The sequence below is a fragment of the Capra hircus genome, chromosome 1 (genome assembly GCF_001704415.2).
Source record: "Capra hircus breed San Clemente chromosome 1, ASM170441v1, whole genome shotgun sequence".
NCBI classification, from domain to species: Eukaryota; Metazoa; Chordata; class Mammalia; order Artiodactyla; family Bovidae; genus Capra; species Capra hircus.
In genome coordinates, this window is record NC_030808.1 from 45,616,322 (window position 1) to 45,643,017 (window position 26,696).

General features: G+C 37.3%; 1 protein-coding gene across 5 annotated transcripts in view; it reads right to left on the bottom strand.

The window, feature by feature from the left end:
- The window catches only part of SENP7 (SUMO1/sentrin specific peptidase 7), a 148,786-nt gene that overhangs the window by 55,465 nt on the left and 66,625 nt on the right, over positions 1 to 26,696 (bottom strand). For 3 of the 5 annotated variants that reach the window (XM_013975109.2, XM_005674864.3, XM_013975214.2), the window contains one exon: positions 9,796 to 9,905. In XM_013975109.2, the coding sequence (XP_013830563.2) occupies positions 9,796 to 9,905 (110 nt within the window). Of the gene's footprint in view, positions 1 to 9,787; positions 9,906 to 26,696 lie in introns of those variants that run through there. The other 2 variants (XM_018060636.1, XM_018060691.1) reach the window with 2 other exon arrangements.

Below are 26,696 nucleotides of genomic sequence, written 5' to 3' on the forward strand. Positions count from 1 at the left end.
CGGTGAAAGTGGACACCCTTGTCTTGTTCCTGACTTTAGGGGAAATGCTTTCAATTTTTCACCATTGAGGATAATGTTTGCTGTGGGTTTGTCATATATAGCTTTTATTATGTTGAGGTATGTTCCTTCTATTCCTGCTTTCTGGAGAGTTTTTATCATAAATGGATGTTGAATTTTGTCAAAGGCCTTCTCTGCATCTATTGAGATAATCATATGGTTTTTATTTTTCAATTTGTTAATGTGGTGAATTACATTGATTGATTTGCGGATATTGAAGAATCCTTGCATCCCTGGGATAAAGCCCACTTGGTCATGGTGTATGATCTTTTTAATGTGTTGTTGGATTCTGATTGCTAGAATTTTGTTGAGGATTTTTGCATCTATGTTCATCAGTGATATTGGCCTGTAGTTTTCCTTTTTTGTGACATCTTTGTCAGGTTTTGGTATTAGGGTGATGGTGGCCTCATAGAATGAGTTTGGAAGTTTACCTTCCTCTGCAATTTTCTGGAAGAGTTTGAGGAGGATAGGTGTTAGCTCTTCTCGAAATTTTTGGTAGAATTCAGCTGTGAAGCCGTCTGGACCTGGGCTTTTGTTTGCTGGAAGATTTCTGATTACCATTTCAATTTCTGTGCTTGTGATGGGTCTGTTAAGATTTTCTATTTCTTCCTGGTTCAGTTTTGGAAAATTGTACTTTTCTAAGAATTTGTCCATTTCTTCCACGTTGTCCATTTTATTGGCATACAACTGCTGATAGTAGTCTCTTATGATCCTTTGTATTTCTGTGTTGTCTGTTGTGATCTCTCCATTTTCATTTCTAATTTTATTGATTTGATTTTTCTCTCTTTGCTTCTTGATGAGTCTGGCTAATGGTTTGTCAATTTTATTTATCCTTTCAAAGAACCAGCTTTTGGCTTTGTTGATTTTTGCTATGGTCTCTTTTGTTTCTTTTGCATTTATTTCTGCCCTAATTTTTAAGATTTCTTTCCTTCTACTAACTCTGGGGTTCTCCAACTCTTCCTTTTCTAGTTGCTTTAGTTGCAGAGTTAGGTTATTTATTTGACTTTTTTCTTGTTTCTTGAGGTATGCCTGTATTGCTATGAACTTTCCTCTTAGCACTGCTTTTATAGTGTCCCACAGGTTTTGGGTTGTTGTGTTTTCATTTTCATTAGTTTCTATGCATATTTTGATTTCTTTTTTGATTTCTTCTGTGATTTGTTGGTTATTCAGAAGTGTGTTGTTCAACCTCCATATGTTGGAATTTTTAATAGTTTTTCTCCTGTAATTGAGATCTAATCTTAATGCATTATGGTCAGAAAAGATGCTTGGAATGATTTCGATTTTTTTGAATTTATCAAGTTTAGATTTATGGCCCAGGATGTGATCTATCCTGGAGAAGGTTCCATGAGCACTTGAAAAAAAAGTGAAATTCATTGTTTTGGGGTGAAATGTCCTATAGATATCAATTAGGTCTAACTGATCTAATGTATCATTTAAAGTTTGCGTTTCTTTGTTAATTTTCTGTTTAGTTGATCTGTCCATAGGTGTGAGTGGGGTATTAAAGTCTCCCACTATTATTGTGTTATTGTTGATTTCCCCTTTCATACTTGTTAGCATTTGTCTTACATATTGCGGGGCTCCTATATTGGGGGCATATATATTTATAATTGTTATATCTTCTTCTTGGATTGTTCCTTTGATCATTATGTAGTGGCCTTCTTTGTCTCTTTTCACAGCCTTTGTTTTAAAGTCTATTTTATCGGATATGAGTATTGCCACTCCTGCTTTCTTTTGGTCTCTATTTGCGTGGTATATCTTTTTCCAGCCCTTCACTTTCAGTCTGTATGTGTCCCTTGTTTTGAGGTGGGTCTCTTGTAAGCAGCATATAGAGGGGTCTTGTTTTTGTATCCATTCGGCCAGTCTTTGTCTTTTGGTTGGGGCGTTCAACCCATTTACGTTTAAGGTAATTATTGATAAGTGTGATCCCGTTACCATTTACTTTATTGTTTTGGGTTCGAGTTTATACACCCTTTTTGTGTTTCCTGTCTAGAGAATATCCTTTAGAATTTGTTGGAGAGCTGGTTTGGTGGTGCTGAATTCTCTCAGCTTTTGCTTGTCTGTAAAGCTTTTGATTTCTCCTTCATATTTGAATGAGATCCTTGCTGGGTACAGTATTCTGGGCTGTAGGTTATTGTCTTTCATCACTTTAAGTATGTCTTGCCATTCCCTCCTGGCCTGAAGAGTTTCTATTGAGAGATCAGCTGTTATCCTAATGGGAATCCCCTTGTGTGTTATTTGTTGTTTTTCCCTTGCTGCTTTTAATATTTGTTCTTTGTGTTTGATCTTTGTTAATTTGATTAATATGTGTCTTGGGGTGTTTCGCCTTGGGTTTATCCTATTTGGAACTCTCTGTGTTTCTTGGACTTGGGTGATTATTTCCTTCCCCATTTTAGGGAAGTTTTCAACTATTATCTCCTCAAGGATTTTCTCATGATCTTTCTTTCTGTCTTCTTCTTCTGGGACTCCTATAATTCAAATGTTGGAGCGTTTCATATTGTCCTGGAGGTCTCTGAGATTGTCCTCATTTCTTTTAATTCGTTGTTCTTGTTTCCTCTCTGATTCATTTATTTCTACCATTCTATCTTCTATTTCACTAATCCTATCTTCTGCCTCCGTTATTCTACTAATTGTTGCCTCCAGAGTGTTTCTGATCTCATTTATTGCATTATTCATTATATTTTGACTCTTTTTTATTTCTTCTAGGTCCTTGTTAAACCTTTCTTGCATCTTCTCAATCCTTGTCTCTAGCCTATTTATCTGTGATTCCATTTTGATTTCAAGATTTTGGATCATTTTCACTATCAATATTCGGAATTCCTTCTCCGGTAGATTCCCTACTTCTTCCACTTTTGTTTGGTTTGGTGGGCAACTCTCCTGTTCCTTTACCTGCTGTGTATTCCTCTGTCTCTTCATCTTGGTTATATTGCTGCGTTTGGGGTGGCCTTTTTATATTCTGGGAATTTGTGGAGTTCTCTTTATTATGGAGCTTCCTCACTTTGGGTGGGGTTCTATCAGTGGCTTGTCAAGGTTTCCTGGTTAGGGAGGCTTGTGTTGGAGTTTTGGTGGGTGGAGCTGGGTTTCTTCTCTCTGGAGTGCAATGGAGTGACCCGTAATGGGTTACGAGACGTCAAAGGTTTTGGGATAATTTTGAGCTGCCTGTATATTGAAGCTCAGGGGAGTGTTCCTGTGTTGCTGGAGAATTTGCGTGGTGTGTCTTGTTTTGGAATTTGTTGGCCCTTGGGTGGAACTTGGTTTCGGTGTAGGTATGAAGGCATTAGATGGGCTCCTATTGCTTAATGTTCCCTGAATTCAAGAGTTCTCTAATGTTTTCAGGCTTTGGATTTAAGCTTCCTGCTTCTGGTTTTCAGTTTTATTTTTACAGTAGCCTCTAGACTTCTCCATCTATACAGCACCGATGATAAAACATCTAGGTTAAAGATGAAAAGTTTCTCCACATTGAGGGACACTCAGAGAGGTTCACTGAGTTATAAGGAGAAGAGAAGATGGAGGGGGTAGTTAGAGGTAACTGGAATGAGATGCGGTGAGATCAAAAGAGAAGAGAGCAAGCTAGCCAGTAGTCACTTCCTTATGTGCGCTCTATAGCCTGGACCTCTCAGAGGTATTTACAGAGTTATACGGGGAAGAGGAGAGGGAGGAAGTAGACAGAGGTGACCAGGAGGATCAGAGAGAGGAATGAGTAGGAGCGAGACAAATCCTGCCAGTAACCTGTTCCTTAGGTGTTCTCCACCGTCTGGAACACACAGAGATTCACAGAGTTGGATAGAGGAGAGATGGGGGAGAAAAGAGACAGAGGCCACCTGGTGGAGAAAAAGGAGAGTCCAGAGGAGGAGAGAGTGGTCAAGCCAGTAATCTCGCTCTCAGGTAAACTGGGATAGTGAAGTTTGGGTTTTTAAATGTACAAAATTGACCACAAAAACCTAAGAGCAAAGATTAAAAATCTAGAGTAGAGGTTGGATTTTCAAAGATACAATATTAGAGAGAAGCAGAAGGAAAAAGGAAGAAAGAAAAAAAAAAAGAAAAAGAATTATTAAAAAACAAACAAACAAACAAACAATCAAAAAAAAAAAAAAGCCATCAACAACCATCCAAAGACTGTATACGGTGTTTGCCTTAAAAAAAAAAAAAAAAAAAGTCTTTTTAAAAAACAAACAAAAAAATATAGTAATAATAGGTTATAGAAATAAAAATTAGAGGAGAAATAGAAGACTTAACAATTAAAAAAAAGTTAGAAAAAAAAAGCAAAAAAAAAAGGAATGATTTTATAAATATTAAGAATATCTGGCCCTTTCTGGTGTAATGGGCCGTGTGGGATCACTTCCAAGGTGGTTCCCTCTGTTTAACTTCTTCTGTTTGCTGGCTTTTTAGGCTCACAGTTGCGCTGTGGGGAGGGGGGCTGCTGCTAACAAATAGCACTGTCGTGTGCACGCAGTATCTCTGCCCGGCTTGACCTGTCCTTTTTCGCGGCGCACAAACCGCTCCGGCTCTAGGATGCGCAGCCGGGAACCGTCTGGGGCCGGCCCTAGGCTGCGTGCACTTCCCGGTCCAAGCCGCTCAGGTTCGGCGCTCAGGCAGCCCTCAGAGGCACAGATTCGGCTGGAACTGCGCTTTGTGCCCTTCCCAGGTCCGAGTAGCTCAGGAGTTTGGCGAGCGCGATCGCCGCGGCTTGTCACCTTTTCTGCCGCTGCTGCTCAGCTTTCTGGGCGGGCCGCTGGCGCACCCCGTGCGGTAGATTGTGACTGTCCAGCACCCCCAGAAGTCTTAGCAAAGGAGCTTGCTTGCAGTTAGGTAAGTAAAGTCTCTCTGAGTTTGCAATTGCCCCTTTCCAGTCTTTACGACTCTGGCTGCCTGTCCCCGGCGGGGGATGGTCTGCAGCCGGCTTTTCCCGTTCCGTCCTTTGTTCTGTGCTCGGTCCTGGCGGTGTCTTATGTTCGAGCTTTTCGCGTGGTAGCTATCCCACAGTCTGGTTTGCTAGCCCAAGTTAGATCGTTCTGGTTGTGCGTGGGGCGTTCCTGCCCAATTCTTACAAAGCTCTGCAGCCCGCGCCTCCCGCGCGTCCCTGCCCTGCCCCCACTTCCCAGTGGCGGATGCAGTCTGTGCTGCTTTTCCCCTGGGGGAGTTACTGTTGGGCTTGTAATCTGTTGGTTTTAATTATTTATCTATTTTTCCTTCCTGTTATGTTGCCCTCTGTGTTTCCAAGGCTCGCCACAGACTCGGCAGGGAGAGTGTTTCCTGGTGTTTGGAAACCTCTCTTCTTAAAATTCCCTTCCCAGGACGGGCTTCCCTTCCCGGGACGGAACTCCCTCCCCACCTCCTTTGTCTCCTTTTTCGTCTTTTATATTTTTTCCTACCTGTTTTTGAAGACAATGATCTGCTTTTCTGGTTGCCTGATGTCCTCTGCCAGCCTACAGAAGTTGTTTTGTGAAGTTTGCTCGGCGTTGAAATGTTCTTTTGAGGAATTTGTGAGGGAGAAAGTGGTCTTCCCGTCCTATTCCTCCGCCATCTTTCCCTCCCCCCTGAATGTTGAGTTTTAAGCCAACTTTTTCACTCTCCTCTTTTACTTTCATTAAGAGGCTCTTTAGTTCTTCTTCACTTTCTGCCATAAGGGTGGTGTCATCTGCATACCTGAGGTTATTGACATTTCTCTTGGTAATCTTGATTCCAGCTTGTGCTTCATCCAGCCCAGCTTTCAGGCTGGTCATAGCTTTTCTTCCAAGGAGCAAGTGTGTTTGAATTTCATGGCTGTAGTCACTATCTGCAGTGGTTGTGGAGTCCAAAATATAAAGTCAGCCACTGTTTCCACTGTTTCCCCATCTATTTGCCATAAGTGATGGGACCGGATGCCATGATCTTATTTTTCTGAATGCTGAGTTTTAAGCCAAATTTTTCACTCTCCTCTTTCACTTTCATCAAGAGGCTCTTTAGTTCTTCTTTGCTTTCTTCCATAAGGGTGGTGTCATCTGCACATCTGAGGTCATTGATATTTCCCCCGGCAATTTGATTCCAGCTTGTGCTTCTTCCAGCCCAGCGTTTCTCATGATGTACTCTGCATAGAAGTTAAATAAGCAGGGTGACAATATACAGCCTTGACGTACTCCTTTCCCTATTTGGAACCAGTCTGTTGTTCTATGTCCAGTTCTAACTGTTCCTTCCTGACCTGCATATAGGTTTCTCAAGAGGCAGGTCAGGTGGGCTGGTATTCCCATCTCTTTCAGAATCTTCCACAGTTTATTGTGATCCACACAGTCAAAGGCTTTGGCAATAAAGCAGAAATAGATGTTTTTCTGGAACTCTCTTGCTTTCTCCATGATCCAGCAGATGTTGGCAATTTGATCTCTGGTTCCTCTGCCTTTTCTAAAACCAGCTTGAACATCAAGGAATATTACTCAGCTATTAAAAAGAACAACATAATGCCATTTGCAGGAACATGGATGGACCTGGTGATTATCATACTGAGTGAAGTCAGACAGACAGAAATATCATATTGTATTACTTATATGCAAAGTCTTATAAAAAATGATACAAATGAACTTACTTACAAAATAGAAACAGACTCATAGACTTAGAGAACCATGGTTACCAGGGGGTAAGTGTAGGAGGAAAGCATAATAGAATTTGGAGCTGACATGTACACACTTCTGTATTTAAAGTGGATAACCAAGGACTGCTGTATAACACAGGGAACTATGCTCAATATTCTGTAACAACCTAGTTGGGAAAATTGAAAAAACACATGTATATTTAGACACATGTATATTTATAATTGAATTGCTTTGTTGTACACCTGGAACTAACACAATATGGTTAATCAACTATACTGCAATATAAAATATAAAATTTTTAAAAAACTGATGAAAGAACTAAGGCTTGGAAAAACTCTATTATATAGCAGTTTTCCTCCAAGCAGTTCACTAACTGCAAATCAGTCAAGACAATCTCATGGGAAACTGGAATAAATGTATTAGACAGAGTCAGACATTATTTTAAAAAAACAGGACTCTACTTGAACTGTATATATATATATATATATATATATATATATTTAACTTGCAAATATCGTTACCATATAAAATTAAACAGCTAACAAATTCCTACATACAAAAGAATGTTAAATATTTCCAATGTATTATATTCATAAAAGCAAGTTTTACAAGGCAAACTTTAGGCACTACAAAATAAAGGTATACCTAGTGTGGGGAATAGCTCAGTTGGTAAAGAAACTGCCTGCAATGCAGGAGACCTGGATTCGATTCCTGGGTCAGGAAGAGCCACTGGAGAAAAGAAATAGCAACCCACTCCAGTATTCTTGCCTGGAGAATCCCATGGGTAGAGGAGCATGGCAGGCTGCAGACCATGAGGTCGCAAGAGTCAGACACAACTTAGTGACTAACCCACAATGTTTGTATATGGTAGATCATAACTAGACTTATCATGGTGATTATTTGAAATGTACAGAAATACTGAATCACTATGCTGTGTAACAGAAACTAATACAGTGTTGTATAGGTTGATTATAATTCAAAAACAAAATCAGAAAATGAGACAAGATTTGCGGTTATCAGAGACAGGGGGAGAAGAATTGAATGAAGGCAGTCAACATGTACAAAATTGCTATTATAAAATAAATAAGTTCTAGGGACATAATGTATAACATGACAAATAAAATTAACACTGCTGTATGTTATATATGAAAGTTGTTAGAGTAAATCCTGAGTTCTCATCATAAGGAAAATTTTTTTCTAAATAGGTAAATGGAATGGAATAAAAAGCCCAGAAACAAACCCATGCATCTACATGAATAAATGGATGTTGACTAAACTCACTGTGGTAATCATGATATATATATAAGTGAAATCATTACACTATTCACCTTAAACTTATACAGTGCTGTCAATTATAAAAAACTGGAAGAAAAAACTTTTTTCAGTGGTATACCTTGGATTTAATTCAGAATACCCATTAATTTATAGGCTTTTGTTAAACAATTGGTATTAGACAATTATCTATAGGATGAAAATACTGTGAGTTTTAATAATGTTTCAGTAGCTAACTTTCTTAAAAACACTTTACCTAAGAGGAGAACCTTCAGGGATACTAAGAAACTATATAGTGCTTTCTTTATCATTCATTTTTCCCTGCTATAAGCCTAGAATTCTGTTACTTTGAAGGAATATTGAAGCACATAAATTAGAAAGCTTTTTATTTAACTATTCCTACTCTACCAAGGAAAGCAATGAATGTTTAACAGTGTTTTGATAGCATCTGAATTAAGCCCACTTGCACAAATACAAATCTACCTTTATTTTTATACTGTAAGTAAGGATAATTATTTCCAGGAAAAGGACAATTTGTTAAAAGAAAAAGAGTCCTCCATTACGTGCAGATAGTATTTAGTAATCAACTGAAAGATTACATCTACAGTCATAATACTTTCTCTAGAGACTGCCCTCTTAAGAGTTACAGCTGGTTTCTTGTATACATCAAAGATATTAGTTGTGTTGCAAGTGTTCTCTTCTATGAAAAAGAGTATTTAAAATGTGAAAACAACTGTGTTCCAAATGAAATACAAAAAAATTTTTACATAATATCATTAAAGGACCACCTTTTCCTGTGAATTATTTATAAAATCATTCAGAAAACAAATATTTCAACTAGTTTGAAGCTATCAATAATCAAAGAGACCCTGGAAAGTGTTAAGTTTCACACCTGACTAGTATATAAATTGGTTTTGGTGAATATTTTTATATTATATTATTTAAAAGTCTTTTTAAAAAGAGACAAAAAGACCCAGAGAGATGTTGTGGGGAGGGAGGTGGGAGGGGGGTTCATGTTTGGGAACGCATGTAAGAATTAAAGATTTTAAAATTAAAAAAAAAAAAACAAAAAAATAAAAAAAATAAAAAGAGACAAAAAGAAGTCAGTTCATTAATCCTTGCAAGGAAGCCTACAATGAATATTTAGAAGTCTGGGATGTATTTACCTTTAAATTTGCTAAAAGTGACTTATATTGGAATCCTCCTAGAGTTGAGAAAAATTCTAATGAATAAAGAATGCACCTATGGCTGATTCATGTTGATGTATGGCAGAAACCAACACAATAGAAAGCAAATGTCCTCACATTAAAAATAAATAAATTTTTTTTAAAAAGAATATTTTTAATACAAGGAGGATAGACAGTGGAAAGCCAATAATAATAATAGAATTGGCAATAATATCAATGATTAGACACATTCATGGCTCAGACAGTAAAGAATCTGTCTACTAATGCAGGAGACCTAGGTTCAATCCCTGGGTCAGGAAGATCCCCTGGAGAAGGGCATTGCAACCCACTCCAGTATTCTTGCCTGGAGAATTCCATGGACTGAGGAGCCTGGCCGGCTACAGTCTGTGAGGTCTCAAACAGTCAGACATGACTCAGTGATGAACATTTTCACTTTCATGAAAGTAATATTTAGAAATAGACAAATTATATAACTTTATAGCTGTATGCCAGCCAAACAAAAAAATGACAAGAAATAATATTCAAATTTAACTTCCAGATTTAGTAAATAAATCAAGAGATGTACACTGTAGGATACAAATAGTAAATTTAGCAATTTTCTTTGTGTTGCTAAAATATCTCTCTTTACTTTCATGGGTAGATATAGTTATAACTCAAATACTACTAAAACTACAATAGACAAAAATTCAAATGGCAACAGTTTTCTGCGGTTCACAAACCTTTAGGCTGAATATCAGACATAAAAGAAATGCCATCGTCATCTCTTCGTTTTTCTCTAGTGTAAGAAGTCTGCTTTGCATAATTGTCTGTCTTACTTGATTGTGAACTGCTGCAAAACAAAATGACATTACACTCAATTCTTCTAAGCAAAAATAAATTTAGAAGCCAGCTGGCATATATTCAAGATAAAAATAACAGATCACAAATAAAGTCTTATACAGCAGAATATGTGGTCTGAACAGTAGAAAGAATATTAAACTATGATTTGAAAAATAAGTTTCATTCCTATTCTATCTTTAAATTCTCCATGTTCCTTTGAAAGAAAAAAACAAGGAATGTTCTATTCTTCCGAAATTGTGCACATGCAAAGTGAACAAAGAAAAATACAAGTGCTAAATATATCAAAGGGGTCTAAAAAGTAAACATTCCCTGAACACAAGAAAATTATAATCACACTTATGTGTAGTCAAAAAATAAGTCAAAAGTAATCGCTAATATGTTTTAAGCATAGTTCACGTATCAGAAGTTACACAGAAAATAAAACTTAGGGTGTGGTAACAAATTTTACCTATAGAGAAAAGAGTTTGAAATATAAGCTACTGGTTAAATATTTAAAATGCATTAAAAGCAAGTTTTGGATGATGAACATAATATCACTATTATGAAAACATAATACAATAATAGTATGGGACATTAATACCTACCCCACTTTCAGTAATTAGATCATCCAGACCAAAAAAAAAAAAAATCAATAAGGAATATTGGACTGAATCATAAACTTGATCAAATAGAACTAACATGTTTTTATAAAACATGAACACAGAACATTCTCCAGGATGTTTAAAGATAGGTCACAAAGCAAATCTTAGCAAACTTAAGACACACACACAAAAATCTTTCCCAATCACAAGAACATAAAATAAGAAATCAATAACAGGAAGTCTGAAAAGTTCAAAAAAATAGGAAGACTAAACAATGTGCTCCTGAAAATCAACTGGCTAAAGAAGAAACCAAAAGGAAGATCAAGAAGTATCTTAAAATAAATGAATACATAAGCAAAAACTTCAAAATCCATGAAATGTTCTACAAGGGAAGTTAATAGCAATAAAAGCTACATTAAAAAACAAGAAAGAACTCCAATGAAAATCCTCACTTTACACCTCTTGGAACCAGAAAAAAATACAAATTAAGCCCAAAGTGAGCAGAAGAAAAGAAACAATAAAGATCAGAGAAAAAGTAAATAAAAAAGAAATATGAAAGACAATAGAAAAGATCAAAACTAAGAGCTTTTTTTTTTTTAAGCAAACAAAACTGACAAACCTTTAGCTAGACAAACCAAGAAAAAAAAGACTCAAAGAAAAACAGATCTAAAGACTAATATGAATAATTATATGCCAAGTGAAGTCATTCAGTCATGCCCGACTCTTTACGACCCCATGGACAGTAGCCTGCACCAAGCTCCTCTGTCCATGGGATTTTTCAGGCAAGAGTACTGGAGTGGGTTGCCATTTCCTTCTCTAGGGAATCTTCCCGACCCAGGGATTGAACCCAGGTCTCCCACATTGTAGGCAGACGCTTTACCATCTGAGCCACCAGCGAAGTCCAACAATATGGATAACCTAAGAGCCAGTCCATCCTAAAGGAAATCAGTATTGAATACTCATTGGAAGGATTGATGCCGAAGCTGAAACGCCAATACTTTGACCATCTGATGTGAAGAACTGACTGATTTGAAGACTCTGATGCTGGGAAAGATTGAAGGTGGAAGGAGAAGGGGACGACAGAGGATGAGATAGTTACATGGCATCATGAACTCAATGGACATGAGTTTGAGTAAGTTCTTGGAGTTGGTGATGAACAGAGAAGCCTGGTGTGCTGCAGTCCAAGGGGTCACAAAGAGTCAGACACAACCGAGCAGCTGAACTGAACTGAAGAGCCAGTTATATGGAGGGGATAAAAAAACCTACTGGCTGGACTAAGGGCAAAAAGACAGAAGACTTGTACTGAGCTGGCCAAAAAAGTTTCTTCAGGCTTTCTTTCAGTACCATCTTATGGAAAAACATGAATTTTCTGGCCAACCCAATAAACAAATCATTACAACTAATAGTACAAAAATACAAAGTATTATAAGTGATGATTATAAAAAGTTATACATCAACAAATCATATAACCTAGAAGAAAGGGACAAATAATTAGAAACATACAACCTACCAAAATGTATTATGAAGAAAAAGAAAATCTGAACAGATCAATAACAAATATGGAGATTGAATTAGTAATCAAAAACCTTCCAATACAGAAAAGTTCAGGACCAAATGGTTTCCCTGGCAATTCTATCAAATAAGAATTAATGCCAATCTTTCCCAAACTCTTTCAAAAAGTTTACAAGGAAAGTACATTTCTAAACTCAGTTTAAAAGGCCATCACTAATACCAAAGCTAGATAAGGACAGTACAGTAAAAGAAAAATATAAATCAAATACCCCTGATGCATAGGGATGCAAAAATTCTCATCAATTTATTAGGAAACCAAATTCCACATCACATTAAAAGAATCATACACCATGATCAAATGGGACTTATTCAGAGATGCAAGAATGGTACATCATACACGAATCAATCAATGTGATAAAGCACATAGGTAAAATGAAAGATAAAAATTATTTGATCCCTCAAAAGGTACAGAAAAAGCATCTAACAAAATTCAACATCCTTTCACTATAAAACTCAAAAACCTGGGTATATGGCTGATTCGTGTCAATGTTTGGCAAAAACCAACACAATCCTGTAAAGCAATTATTCTTCAATTAAAAAATAAATTAAAAAAAAACCTGGGTATAGAAGGAACATACTTCAACACAATAAAGGTCAGTATCACAAATGATGCCAATATCATATGAAACACTGAAAGATTAAAAGCTTCTCCTCTAAAATGAAGAAGGGTGCCCATTCTGATCACTCTTATTCAACACAGTACCAGAATACTGGCTAGAAAAAATTAAATATGAAAAAGAAATAAATAAAAGGAATCAATATCAGAAAGGAAGACATAAAACTGTCATCATTTGCAGATGATATGATCTTACAGAAAGAAAACCTTAAAAAATCCAACTAATAAAAAAAAGAACTATAAGAACTAATAAATGAATTCACTAAAGTTTCAGGATACAAAATCACTATACTACAATCAGTTGCATTTCTAAACACAAATAATGAACTATCTGAAAGAGAAATTGAGGGGAAAAATCCCATTTAAAACTACAGCAAAAAGAACAAAATTATAGTTAGATATAGTCTAGACGGAAAAAGAGCTGTACACTGAAAACTCTAAGACATTGATGAAAGAAACTGAAGAAAACACAAACAAATGGAATGATATTCTGTAATTAGAGATGGGAAAAAGTAATATTGTTAAAATGTTCATCCTATGCAAAGCAACCTACAGATTCAAAGCAATCTCTACTGACATATCAATGGCCTTTTTCACAGAAAGAGAACAATCTTAAAGTTTGCATGCAACCACTAAAGACCCCAAATAGAGGAGCTATCCCACAATGAAGGTCAGGAATGGTGGCAGTAAGGAGATACACCTCGTCCAAGGTAAGGAGCAGCGGCTGTGTTTTGATGGAGCAGCCCTGAAGAGATACCCCACGCCCAAGGTAAGAGAAACCCAAGTAAGACGGTAGGTGTTGCAAGAGGGCATCAGAGGGCAGACACAATGAAACCATACTCACAGAAAACTAGTCAATCTAATCACACTAGGACCACAGCCTTGTCTAACTCAATGAAACCAAGCCATGCCTGCAGGGCAACCCAAGACAGGCGGGTCATGGTGGAGAGGTCTGACAGAATGCGGTCCACTGGAGAAGGGAATGGCAAGCCACTTCAGTATTCTTGCCTTGAGAACCCCATGAACAGTATGAAAAGGCAAAATGATAGGATACCAACAGAGGAACTCCCCAGGTCAGTAGGTGCCCAATATGCTACTGGAGATCAGTGGAGAAATAACTCCAGAAAGAATGAAGGGATGGAGCCAAAGCAAAAAGAATACCCAGCTGTGGATGTGACTGGTGATAGAAGCAAGATCCAATGCTGTAAAGAGCAATATTGCATAGGAACCTGGAATGTCAGGTCCATGAATCAAGGCAAATTGGAAGTGGTCAAACAAGAAATGGCAAGGGTGAACGTCGACATTCTAGGAATCAGTGAACTAAAATGGACTGAAATGGGTGAATTTAACTCAGATGACCATTATATCTACTACTGCGGGCAGGAATCCCTCAGAAGAAATGGAGTAGCCATCATGGTCAACAAAAGAGTCCGAAATGCAGTACTTGGATGCAATCTCAAAAACGACAGAATGATCTCTGTTCGTCTCCAAGGCAAACCATTCAATATCATGGTAATCCAAGTCTATGCCCCAACCAGTAACGCTGAAGATACTAAAGTTGAACGGTTTTATGAAGACCTACAAGACCTTTTAGAACTAACATCCAAAAAAGATGTCCTTTTCATTCTAGGGGACTGGAATGCAAAAGTAGGAAGTCAAGAAACACCTGGAGTAACAGGTAAATTTGGCCTTGGAATGCTGAATGAAGCAGGGCAAAGACTAATAGAGTTTTGCCAAGAGAATGCACTGGTCATAGCAAACACCCTCTTCCAACAACACAAGAGAAGACTCTACACATGGACATCACCAGATGGTCAACACCAAAATCAGATTGATTATATTCTTTGCAGCCAAAGATAGAGAAGCTCTATACAGTCAACAAAAACAAGACCAGGAGCTGACTGTGGCTCAGATCATGAACTCCTTATTACCAAATTCAGACTCAAACTGAAGAAAGTAGGGAAAACCACTAGACCATTCAGGTATAACCTATATCAAATCCCTTTTGATTATACAGTGGAAGTGAGAAATAGATTTAAGGGCCTAGATCTGATAGATAGAGTGCCTGATGAACTATGGAATGAGGTTCATGACATTGTACAGGAGACAGGGATCAAGACCATCCCCATGGAAAAGAGATGCAAAAAAGCAAAATGGCTGTCTGGGGAGGCCTTACAAATAGCTGTGAAAAGAAGGGAGGCGAAAAGCAAAGGAGAAAAGGAAAGATATAAGCATCTGAATGCAGAGTTCCAAAGAATAGCAAGAGATAAGAAAGCCTTCTTCAGTGATCAATGCAAAAAAAAATAGAGGAAAACAACAGAATGGGAAAGACTAGAGATCTCTTCAACAAAATTAGAGATACCAAGGGAACATTTCATGCAAAGATGGGCTTAATAAAGGACAGAAATGTACGGACCTAACAGAAGCAGAAGATATTAAGAAGACGTGGCAAGAATACATGGAAGAACTGTACAAAAAAGATCTTCATGACCAAGATAATCATAATGATGTGATCACTAATCTAGAGCCAGACATCTTGGAATGTGAAGTCAAGTGGGCCTTAGAAAGCATCACTACCAACAAAGCTAGTGGAGGTGATGGAATTCCAGTGGAGCTATTTCAAATCCTGAAAGATGATGCTGTGAAAGTGCTGCACTCAATATGCCAGCAAATCTGGAAAACTCAGCAGTGGTCACAGGACTGGAAAAGGTCAGTTTTCATTCCAAACCCAAAGAAAGGCAATGCCAAAGAATGCTCAAACTACTACACAATTGCACTCATGTCACCTGCTAATAAAGTAATGCTCAAAATTCTCCAAGCCAGGCTTCAGCAATACGTGAACCGTGAACTCCCTGATGTTCAAGCTGGTTTTAGAAAAGGCAGAGGAACCAGACATCAAATTGCCAACATCCGCTGGATCATGGAAAAAGCAAGAGAGTTCCAGAAAAGCATCTATTTCTGCTTTATTGACTATGCCAAAGCCTTTTACTATGTGGAAAATTCTGAAAGAGATGGGAATACCAGACCACCTGACATGCCTCTTGAGAAATCTGTATGCAAGTCAGGAAGCAACAGTTAGAACTGGACATGGAACAACAAACTGGTTCCAAATAGGAAAAGGAGTAGGTCAAGGCTGTATATTGTCACCCTGCTTATTTAACTTATATGCAGAGTACATCATGAGAAACGCTGGGCTGGAAGAAGCACAAGCTGGCATCAAGATTGCCAGGAGAAATATCAACAACCTCAGATATGCAGATGACACCACCTTTATGGCAGAAAGTGAAGAGGAGCTAAAAAGCCTCTTGATGAAAGTGAAAGAGGAGAGCGAAAAAGTTGGCTTAAAGCTCAACATTCAGAAAACGAAGATCATGGCATCTGGTTGATTTCAATCCCTTCATGATTTCAAACTAAATTACAAAGCCATAGTAATCAAAACAATATAGAAAAATAGACATATAAATGACTGAAACAGAATAGAGAGCCAGAAATAAATCCATGCGTGCGTGGTCAACTCATGTATGACAAAGGAGCCAAGAATACACCATGGGAAAAGGATAGTCTCTTCAATAACTTGATGCTGGAAAAACTTGACAACCACATACAAAAGAATAAAACTGGACCAATATTTTATACCATATACAAAAATCAACACAAAGTAGATGAAAGACTTACATGTAAGACCTGAAACCATAAAATTTCTAGCAAAAAACATGAGAGTAAGCTGGTTTTGGCAGTGATTTTTTTAGATTAAACACCAAAACAAAAACAACAAAAGAAAATAAGTGGAACCACAAAGCTGTACAGTAAAGAAAACTATCAACAAAATGAAAAAGCAACTTATGGAGCAGGAGAAAATAGTTTTAAGTCATCTATCTCATAAGGAAGTTAATATTCAAAATACATGATATATAAAGAATCCATACAACTCAACCAAAAAAAAAAAAAAACAATTTCATTAAAAAGTGGGCAGAGAAACTGAACAGAAGTTTCTCCAAAGACTACAAGCAACCAACAGGTACATGAAAAGGAGCTCAACATGCACTATCATCAGGGAAATGTATGTCAAAACCACAATGAAGTATAACTTCACAAATCTGAGAATGGCTATTACCAAAAGAGAAAAAACAAGTGTTGGAAAAGATATGGAGTGCTGTGGAAATGTAAATTAGTGCAGTCACTATGGAAAACAGTAGGAATATACCTCAAAAAATTAAAAATAGAACATACAGTCTAGTAATTCCACTTCTGGGTGTTTATGCTTAGGAAACAAAATCACTACCTCAAAAAGATACACACACCCCCACGTTCACTGAAGCATTATTTGCAATAACGAAGACATGGAAACAACGTAAGTGCACATCAATATATGAATGGATAAAGAAAATGTGTCATAAACACACAATGGGATATTTTTCAGTTATAAAAGAAAAAGAAAGAAATCCTGCTATCTGTGACAGCATTAGTGAGCCTTGAGGGCATTATGCTAAGTGAAATGAGACAAAGACAAACAGTGTATGACTTCACTTATGTGGGGAATCTAAATTTAAAAACAAACCAACGCATGCATAGACACAGACAACAGGTTGGTGGTTACTAGAGCCAGGAGCATGAAATGACTGCAGGTGATAAAAAGGTACAAGTTTCCAGTTATAAAAAAGAAAAAACGTCTTGGGGATGCAAGGTACAGCATGATGACTATAGGTAATAACTAATAACAACAGTGTACTGTATATTCGAAAGTTGCTAAGATAGTAGATCTTACAAGTTCTCATCACAAGAAAAAAAAGTGTAACTATGTGTGGTGATGGATGTTAACTAAACTTACTGTTCATCATTTTGCAATATATACATATATGAGATCATTATGTTGTACATCTAAAATTAATACAATATTCTGCAGTAACATATCAATAAAATTAATTCAGTTAAAAAAGACAAAATGAAAAACAATTGAGAAAGCAATTTGGTACTAATTAGAGTAGCCATAAAATTAATTAAATCTTTACCAACAATCTTCTCACCCATGACAATTATTAACAAAACAACTCATTATGGTATTATTTAACCGGGTAAAAATTCTGAAAATAAAAAATTTTTAAATAAAAAACTATCAAATTATTAACCTACAGCCTTCCTTTATAGTATAATATATAGCAATTACTACATTTTCAACAGTATTTAACAACATAGAATCCTAAATTTTATTGAAGTATAGTTGATTTACAATGCTGTGTTAATTTCTAGTGTACAGCAAAGTGATTCAGTTATACATGTTGTGTATATATTCTTTTTCATACTCTTTTCCATTATGGTTTATCACAGGATACTGAATACAGTTCCCTGGCTATACAGCAGGATACTGTTCTTTATCCATCCTATATGCAATAGTTTGCATCTGCTAATCTCAAATTTCCAATCCTTCCCCACTCCCTAGAAATTTTTACATTTATAAAAGTACTAAAAAAATCAGCAAGAATAAATCAAGGATCTTTGTACCATAAAATATGAAATATATACTAAGTGACGTCAGGAAAATTGCAGAGTAGGAACGACCTGCCACGTTCTCCTCTAGACAACAACACTGGCAGAATCCGATGAACTTTGGAGTTCTGGAGTCTACTCAAGGCTTGTAACTTCTAGCCAAAAGGTTCAACAGGAACTTTGGTCAATTAAGGCAGTTTGGATGGTAGCAGTTACCTATACCCAGCTCTGAGACAAGTAGCCAAGTCCAAGTTCTTAGAACAGTTTGCACAGGCTTACAATCACCAAGATGAGCAATAAGGCCATCTTTCAAACACTGGGAATCTGTATTCTGTGATCACTGATTGCCGTCTCTGATTATGGAAAAGGAGACATAGAGACAGGCAGCCATTGCTGTAACAACCATCACCATGTTGCAACAGTCTCCCCATTCAGCTAAAACAACATGCAGGAGATTAAAAGAGCTAGCACCTATTTTGTTCTATTTCTTTCCCTTCATTTTTCCTATTTCCTCCTTATGGGAAATAAATATTTAAGGACTAAGATATTAAAAAGTAATAACATTACAAGGAAATTTGGAAAGTCACAAACATGACCATGGAAAGACAAAGGCTCAGAAAAGACCTGGAAAGACCTGGAATGGGGACATATTGCAACAATTTTAAAAACTAAGCAAACAAAGGGAAAAAAATCCAGCAAATGCTGGGGAAGGAGGAGAATCTGATTTTCAAACTTCGCATCTTATAATATCCAAATGTCAAGTTTTCAACAACAACACTAAAAAAATCACATGACATTCAAAGAAACAGGAAAGAACGGCCAATTCAAAGGAAAAAACAAAAACTAATCAACAGAACCTGTCCCTGAAAAAAAAAAAAAGCAGATGGCAAACTCAATAAGCAAAGACATTAAAATGACTATCTTCAAGATCCTCAGGGACCTGCCTGGCAGTTCAACAGTTAAGAGTTGCACTTCCAATGCAGGGAACGCAGGTTCAACCCCTGGTCAGGGAACTACGATTCCCACATGCTGCACAGCATGGTGAAAAAGGAAAGAAAGAGAGACAGACAGACAGACAGACAGAAAACCTTTAACAAAATCAAGAAAATGATTTGTGACAAGATGAAAATATCAATAAAAGACAAATGAACCAAAAGGAAATTCTGGAGCTAAAAATGTACGATAACTGAAATGAAAATTTTATTAGAGAGATTCAAAACCTGATTTGAGCAGGCAGAAGAAACAACCAGTAAACTTGAAAATATGACCATAAAAAGGACCAAATCTGAGGAAGAGAAAGAAGAAAAACTTAAAAGTAAACAGAACCTAAGGGACCTATGGGACACCAAGAAAGGGACTAATATACACATTGCTGGTATCTCAGAGGAGAAGAGAGAGAAAAGGGCAAAGATATTATTTAAATAAATAATCACCAAAGAAGTCCAAATTTGATAAAAGGCATGAATATAAATATCCAAGAAACCCAAGGAACTAAGCGTACAGTAAATTGAATGAGACCTATATCAAGAAATGTTATAATTAAATTGTCCAAAGACAAAGGCAAAGAGAGAACTCTTTCTTGAAAGCACAAAGAAAAAAGTGACTCATCACACACAAAAGATCCTCAATAAGATTATGAGAAGATTTCTTATCAAAAACAGTGCTGGCCAAAAAACACTGAATTGGTATATTCAAAGGAAAAAAATCTGTCAATAAGGAATTCTATATCTGACCATACTATCCTTCAAAAATGAGAACAAAATCAAGACATTCTAAGATAAACAAATCTAGATAGCACATTAAAAAACAGAGACATCACTTTGCCAACAAAGGTCCACATAGTCAAAGTTACTGTTTTTCCAACAGTTGCGTATGGATGTGAGAGCTGGACCATAAAGAAGGCTGAGCACCAAAGAATTAATGCCTTTGAACTGTGGTGCTGGTGAAGACTCTTGAGAGTGCCTTGAACTGCAAGGAGATCCAACCAGTCCATTCTGAAGGAGATCAGCCCCAAATACTCATTGGAAGGACTGAGGCTGAAGTTCCAGTACTTTGGCCACTGGATGTGAAGAGTCAACACTTTCGAAAAAGATCCTAAATGAGGAGAAAGACTGAAGGCAAAATGAAAAGGAAGCAATAGAGAATGAGATGGTTAGAAAGCATCACCTACTCACGGGACAGGAATTTGAACAAACTCTGGGAGATAGTGGAGGACACAGGAAAAATTCTCAATAAAATACCCCAAATGGTTTATATTGTTATATATCCTAACCACATGGTTCCTGGGATGAAAGAATGGTTCAACATACCAGAATTTATCAATATAATAGCCTGGTATGTCACAGTCAATGGGGTCACAAAGAGTTGGACATGACTTGGTGACTGAACAGCAACAATATCAAAGGTAAACAACAGCTGAGGAAAATCATTACCACTATAAGTAAAACCAGCCCTGTAAGAAATACTAAAAATAACTGGTAAAAGTAAATCCATCAGTTCAGTTCAGTTCAGTTGCTCAGTCGCGTCCGACTCTTTGAGTCCATAGATAATTATAAAATCTACTATTACTGTAACTGGTTTATAATATGCCATTTGTTTTATACATGATTTAAGAAACTACTACATTCTTTAAATTATTAGACTATGCTTTTGAACAAACAACACATGAAGATATAATTTTATGACATCAATGACTTAAAAGTATGTGAGGGCAGAGCTATAAAGGAGCACAGTTCTGAATGTTAATGAAATTAAGCTGGTATAAATTAAAACATGGTTCTTGGGATGCAAGGATGGTTGAACATACAAGAATCTATCAAAATAATACACCACATTAACAAAATGAAAGAGGAAAACTACATGGTCCTGTCAATTAATACAGAAAAAGTACTTCGCAAAATTCAGTACCCTTTCCTGATGACTAAAAAATGAAACTCAACAATCTAAGAATAGAAATTACCTACATCATCATAGCAAAAATCATATATGAAAAACACACAGTAAACATCAAACTCAATGATGAACGATGGACAGCTTTTCTTCTAGAGAAAGGAATAAGACCAGGATGACCACTTTCACCACTTCTAGTCAACACAGCTAGAAGTTCTAGTCAGAGCAATTATACAAGAAAAATAAACATAAAAGCATTGAAACTGGAACAAAATACTCTGTGTTTACAGATGATATGATCTTGCATGTAAGAAACTCTAAAGATTATATACATACATAAACATAAAAAATGATTAGAGGTAATAAACAAAAGAAGAAATTAAGGAAATAATTCTATTTACAATAGCTTCAAGAAGAGAAAAAACTTAGCACTTAACCAAGGAGACAAAAGATTTGCAAAATGAAAATTATAAAACATGGCTAAAAGAAATTAAAGAAGATATTAATAAATGGAAACATAACCCATGTTCATGGATTAGAAGACTTAATATTATTAAGATGTCAATACTACCTAAAGCAATCTACAGATCAATGCAATCTTATCAAAACCAGTGACATTTCTTGCAGAAATAAAAAAAACTTATCCTAAAATGTATATGAACCAGAGATCAAACTGTCAACATCCACTGGATCATGGAAAAAGCAAGAGAGTTTCAGAAAAACATCTACTTTTGCTTTATTGACTATACCAAAGCCTTTGACTGTGTGGATCACAATAAACTGTGGAAAATTCTGAAAGAGATGGGAATACCAGACCACCTGACATGCCTCTTGAGAAATCTGTATGCAGGTCAGTAAGCAACAGTTAGAACTGGACATGGAACAACAAACTGGTTCCAAATAGGAAAAGGAGTACGTCAAGGCTGTATATTGTCACCCTGCTTATTTAAGTTCTATGCATAGTACATCATGAGAAATGCTGGGCTGTATGAAGCACAAGCTGGAATCAAGATTCCTGGGAGAAATATCAATAACCTCAGATATGCAGAGGACCCCACCCTTATGGCAGAAAGTGAAGAAGAACTAAAGAGCCTCTTGATGAAAGTAAAAGAGGAGAATGAAAAAGCTGGCTTAAAGCTCAACATTCAGAAAACTAAGATCATGGCATCTGGTCCCATCACGTCATGGCAAATAGATGGGGAAACAGTGAAAACAGTAGCTGACTTTATTTTTCTGGGCTCCAAAATCATTGTGGATGGTGACTGCAGCCATGAAATTAAAAGACACTTGCTCCTTGGAGGGAAACTTATGACCAACCTAGACAGCACATTAAAAAGTTGCACATTTGTGCAACTGTGGTGTTGGAGAAGATTCTTGAGAGTTCCTTGGACTGCAAGGAGATCCAACCAGTCCATCCTAAAGGAGATCAGTCCTGGGTGTTCATTGGAGGGACTGATGTTGAAGCTGAAAGTCCAATACATTGGCCACCTCATGCAGACATCTGACTCATTTGAAAAGACCCTGTTGCTGGGAGGGATTGGGGGCAGAAGGAGAAGGGGACGACAGAGGATGAGATGGCTGGATGGCATCACCGACACAATGGACATGGGTTTGGGTGGACTCTGGGAGTTAGTGATGGACAGGGAGGCCTGGCATGCTGTGATTCATGGGATCGCAAAGAGTCGGACACGACTGAGTGACTGAACTGAACTGAAAATGTATATACAACAAGAGTCAAAACAATCTTCAACATATTTGGAGGGATCAAACTCCCTGATTTCAAAACTTACTACAAAGCTATAATAATCAACACATATGGTACTAGCATAAAGACAAATATGGAGACCAATGGAATACAATAGCACCCAGAAATAAAGCCACACATATATGGTCAAATGATTTTCAAATGGCTGCTAAGTCCTTTCAATGGGTAAAGCACAGCTTTTTCAACAAATGATGCTGGAAAAACTGAATACCCACATGCAAAAGAATGAAGAAGGATGCTTACCTAATACTCTTACACAAAAGTTAGCTCAAAATGGATTAAAGGCCTAAAAGCATAAACTGAAACTATAAAACTCTTAGCATAAGGGAAAATGTTCAAGACATTGGATATGGGAGTATTTTCTTGGATATGACATCAAATAGAAACATAGATAAACTGGACTTCATAAAAATGGAAACTTCTGGGGGCTTCCCTGATGGTCCAGTGGTTGAGACTCCATGGATCCACTGCAGTGGGCATGAACAAGTTCAATCCCTGGTCACGGAACTAAGATCCTGCATGGCATTACCAAAAAAAATTTTTTCAATTAAAAAACAACTGAAACTTCTGTACATCAAATGGCAGTAACAATAGAGTAAAAAGACAACCCACAAAATGGGAGATATATCTGGGAATCATACTTTATGATTATATTAATATTTAGAATAGACAGAACTTCCAAACTCACAGATAAAAACAACCTGATTCATCAATGGGCAAAGGACTTGAATACACATTTCTCCAAAGAAGATACATGAATGGCCAATAAACACATGAAAAAGATGTTCAATAACACTAAAACCATGTCAAAACCCCAATGAGATATCAGTTCACATCCACTGGAATGATTATCATGTAAACACAGTAAATATCAAGCATTACAAAGGATGTGAAAAAAACCAGGACCCTTGTGCACTGCTGTGGCAATGTAAAATGATGTAGTTTTACATTCACAGAGAACAATATGGTGGTTCTCCAAAAAATTAATAATAGAATTATAGGATCCAGAAATTCCACTTTCAGAAATACACCCAAAAGAACTGAAAGTATATAGAAATGCAGATAAATGTACACTGATGTTCATAACAGTGTTATTATTCACAATCATCTACAGGTGGAAGCAACCCAAGTACCTATAAACATTTGTAGAAGACTCCAGAAAGGCAAAAAGGAATCAACACTTCAATTAGAAAAGTTATCTCCAGCCAGTTGTTCTGGGTCTAATACCTCATTTTTAAAAATCATAAATTAAAACATCAGCTGACTAACCTATTTTTATACTTCAGGTTGAGGTGGTCTTCCCAAGAGCAAATCAAAACCAGGAGTCAAAAACTAACAGATTTTACAAAATAAAACTTTTAAGTCTCAGTGCCACAGAAGTTACTATAAACAAAGTAAAATTACAAAAACAAACTTGAAAAAATTTTTTCGCATACATATAACAAAGAGGTAATACCTTTCATAAGAGTTCTTACAAATTAGTAAGAAACAAATGAAACACCCAATACACACAAGACTTAAGAGAAAACTCATGTAAGAAATACAAAATCCAGGGCCATGGTTCACAGGTAAAGAATCTGTCTGCCAATGCAGGAGACGCAGGTTTGATCCCTGATCCAGGAGGATCCCACAGGCCTTGGACAACTAAGTCTGTGCATCACAGCTGCTGAGCCTGTGCTCCACAGCCCTTAACCCACAACTACTTAGCCCACAAGCTACAACTACTAAAGCCTGTGCATCCTGGAGCATGTGCTCCACAACAAGAAGCCACCGCAGTGAGAAGCCATGTACCACAACCGGAGAGTACCTCCCACTTGCCGCAACTAGAGAAAGCCTGTGTGCAGCAAGCAAGCCATCCAGCCATCTCATCCTCTGTCAACCCCTTCTCCTGCCACCTTCAATCTTTCCCAGCATCAGGGTCTTTGCTAATGAGTCAGTTTTTAGCATCAAGTGACCAAAGTATTGGAGCTACACTTTCTGCATCAGTCCTTCTAATGAACATTCAGAACTGATCTTCTTCAGGACTGACTGGATTGACCTTGGAGTCCAAGGGACTCTCAAGAGTCTCCTCCAACACTACAGCTCAAAAGCATCAATTCTTTGACGCTCAGCTTTCTTTATGGTCCTACTCTCACATCCATACACGACTATAGGAAAAACCATAGCTTTGACTAGATGAACTGTGTCAGCAAAGCAATGTCTCTGCTTTTTAATATGCTGTCTAGGTTGGTCATAGCTTTTCTTCCAAGGAGCAAGCATCTTTTCTTTTCACGGCTGCAGTCACCATCTGCAGTGATTTTAGAGCCCAAGAAAATAAAGTCTAGTCTCTCAGTGTTTCCACTGTTTCACCATCTATTTGCAATGAAGTGATAGGACCAGATGCCATGATCTTAGTGTTCTGGATGCTGAGTTTTAAGTCAGCCTTTTCACTCTCCTCTTTCACTTCCATCAGGAGGCTCTTTAGTTCCTTTTCGTTTTCTACCATAAGGGTGGTATCATTTGCATATCTGAGATATTGATATTTCTCCTGGCAATCTTAATTCCAGCTTGTGCTTCATCCAGCCTGGCATTTTACATGATGTACTCTGTATATAGGTTAAATAAGCAGAGTGACAATATACAGCCTTGACATATTCCTTTTCCAATTTGGAACCAGACCATTGTCCCATGTGCAGTTCTAACTGTCACTTCTTGACCTGCATACGGATTTCTCAGGAGGCAGGTAAGGTGGTCTGGTATTCCCATCTCTTTCAGAATTTTCCACTGTTGTGATCCACACAGTCAAAGGCTTTGGCATAGTCAATAAAGCAGAAGTAGATACTTTTCTAGAACTCTCTTGCTTTCTTGATGATCCAATGGATGTTGAAAATTTGATCTCTGGTTCCTCTGCCTTTTCTAAATCCAGCTTGAACATCTGGAAGTTTACGGTTCATGTATTGCTGAAGCCTGGCTTGGAGAATTTTGAGCATTTCTTTACTAGAATGTGAGATGAGTGCAATTGTGCAGTAGTTTGAGCATCCTTTGGCATTGTATTTCTTTGGGTTTGGAATGAAAACTGACCTTTTCCAGTCCTGTGGCCACTGCTGAGTTTTCCAAATTTGCTGGCATATTGAGTGCAGCATTTTCACAGCATCATCTTTTAGGACTTGAAACAGCTCAACTGGAATTCCATCACCTCCATGAGCTTTGTTCGTAGTGATGGTTCCTAAGGCCAATTTGACTTCGCACTCCAGGATGTCTGGCTCTAGGTGAGTGATCATGCCATCGTGCTTATCTGGGTCATTTAGATCTTTTTTTGTATAGTTCTTCTGTGTATTCTTGCCACCTCTTCTTAATATCTTCTGCTTCTGTAGGGCCATACCTTTTCTGTCCATTATTGTACCCATCTTTGCATGAAATGTTCCCTTGGCATTTCAGATTTTCTTGAAGAGATCACTAGTCTTTCCCATTCCATTGTTTTCCTCTATTTCTTTGCACTGATCACTTAAGGTTTTCTTATCTCTCCTTGCTATTCTTCGGAACTCTGCATTCAGATGGGTATATCTTTCCTTTTCTCCTTTGCCTTTTGCTTCTCTTCTTTTCTCAACTATTTGTAAGGCCATTTTGCCTTTTGGGATTTCTTTTTCTTGGGAATGGTTTTGATCACCATCTTCTATACAATGCCATGAACCTCCATCCACAGTTTTTCAGACAGTCAAGTCAGTCAGTCAGTTCAGTCGCTCAGTCGTGTGCGACTCTTTGCGACCGTATGAATCACAGCATGCCAGGCCTCCCTGTCCATCACCAACTTCCACAGTTCACTCAAACTCATGTCCATCAAGTCAGTGATGCCATCCAGCCATCTTATCCTCTGTCGTCCCCTTCTCCTCCTGC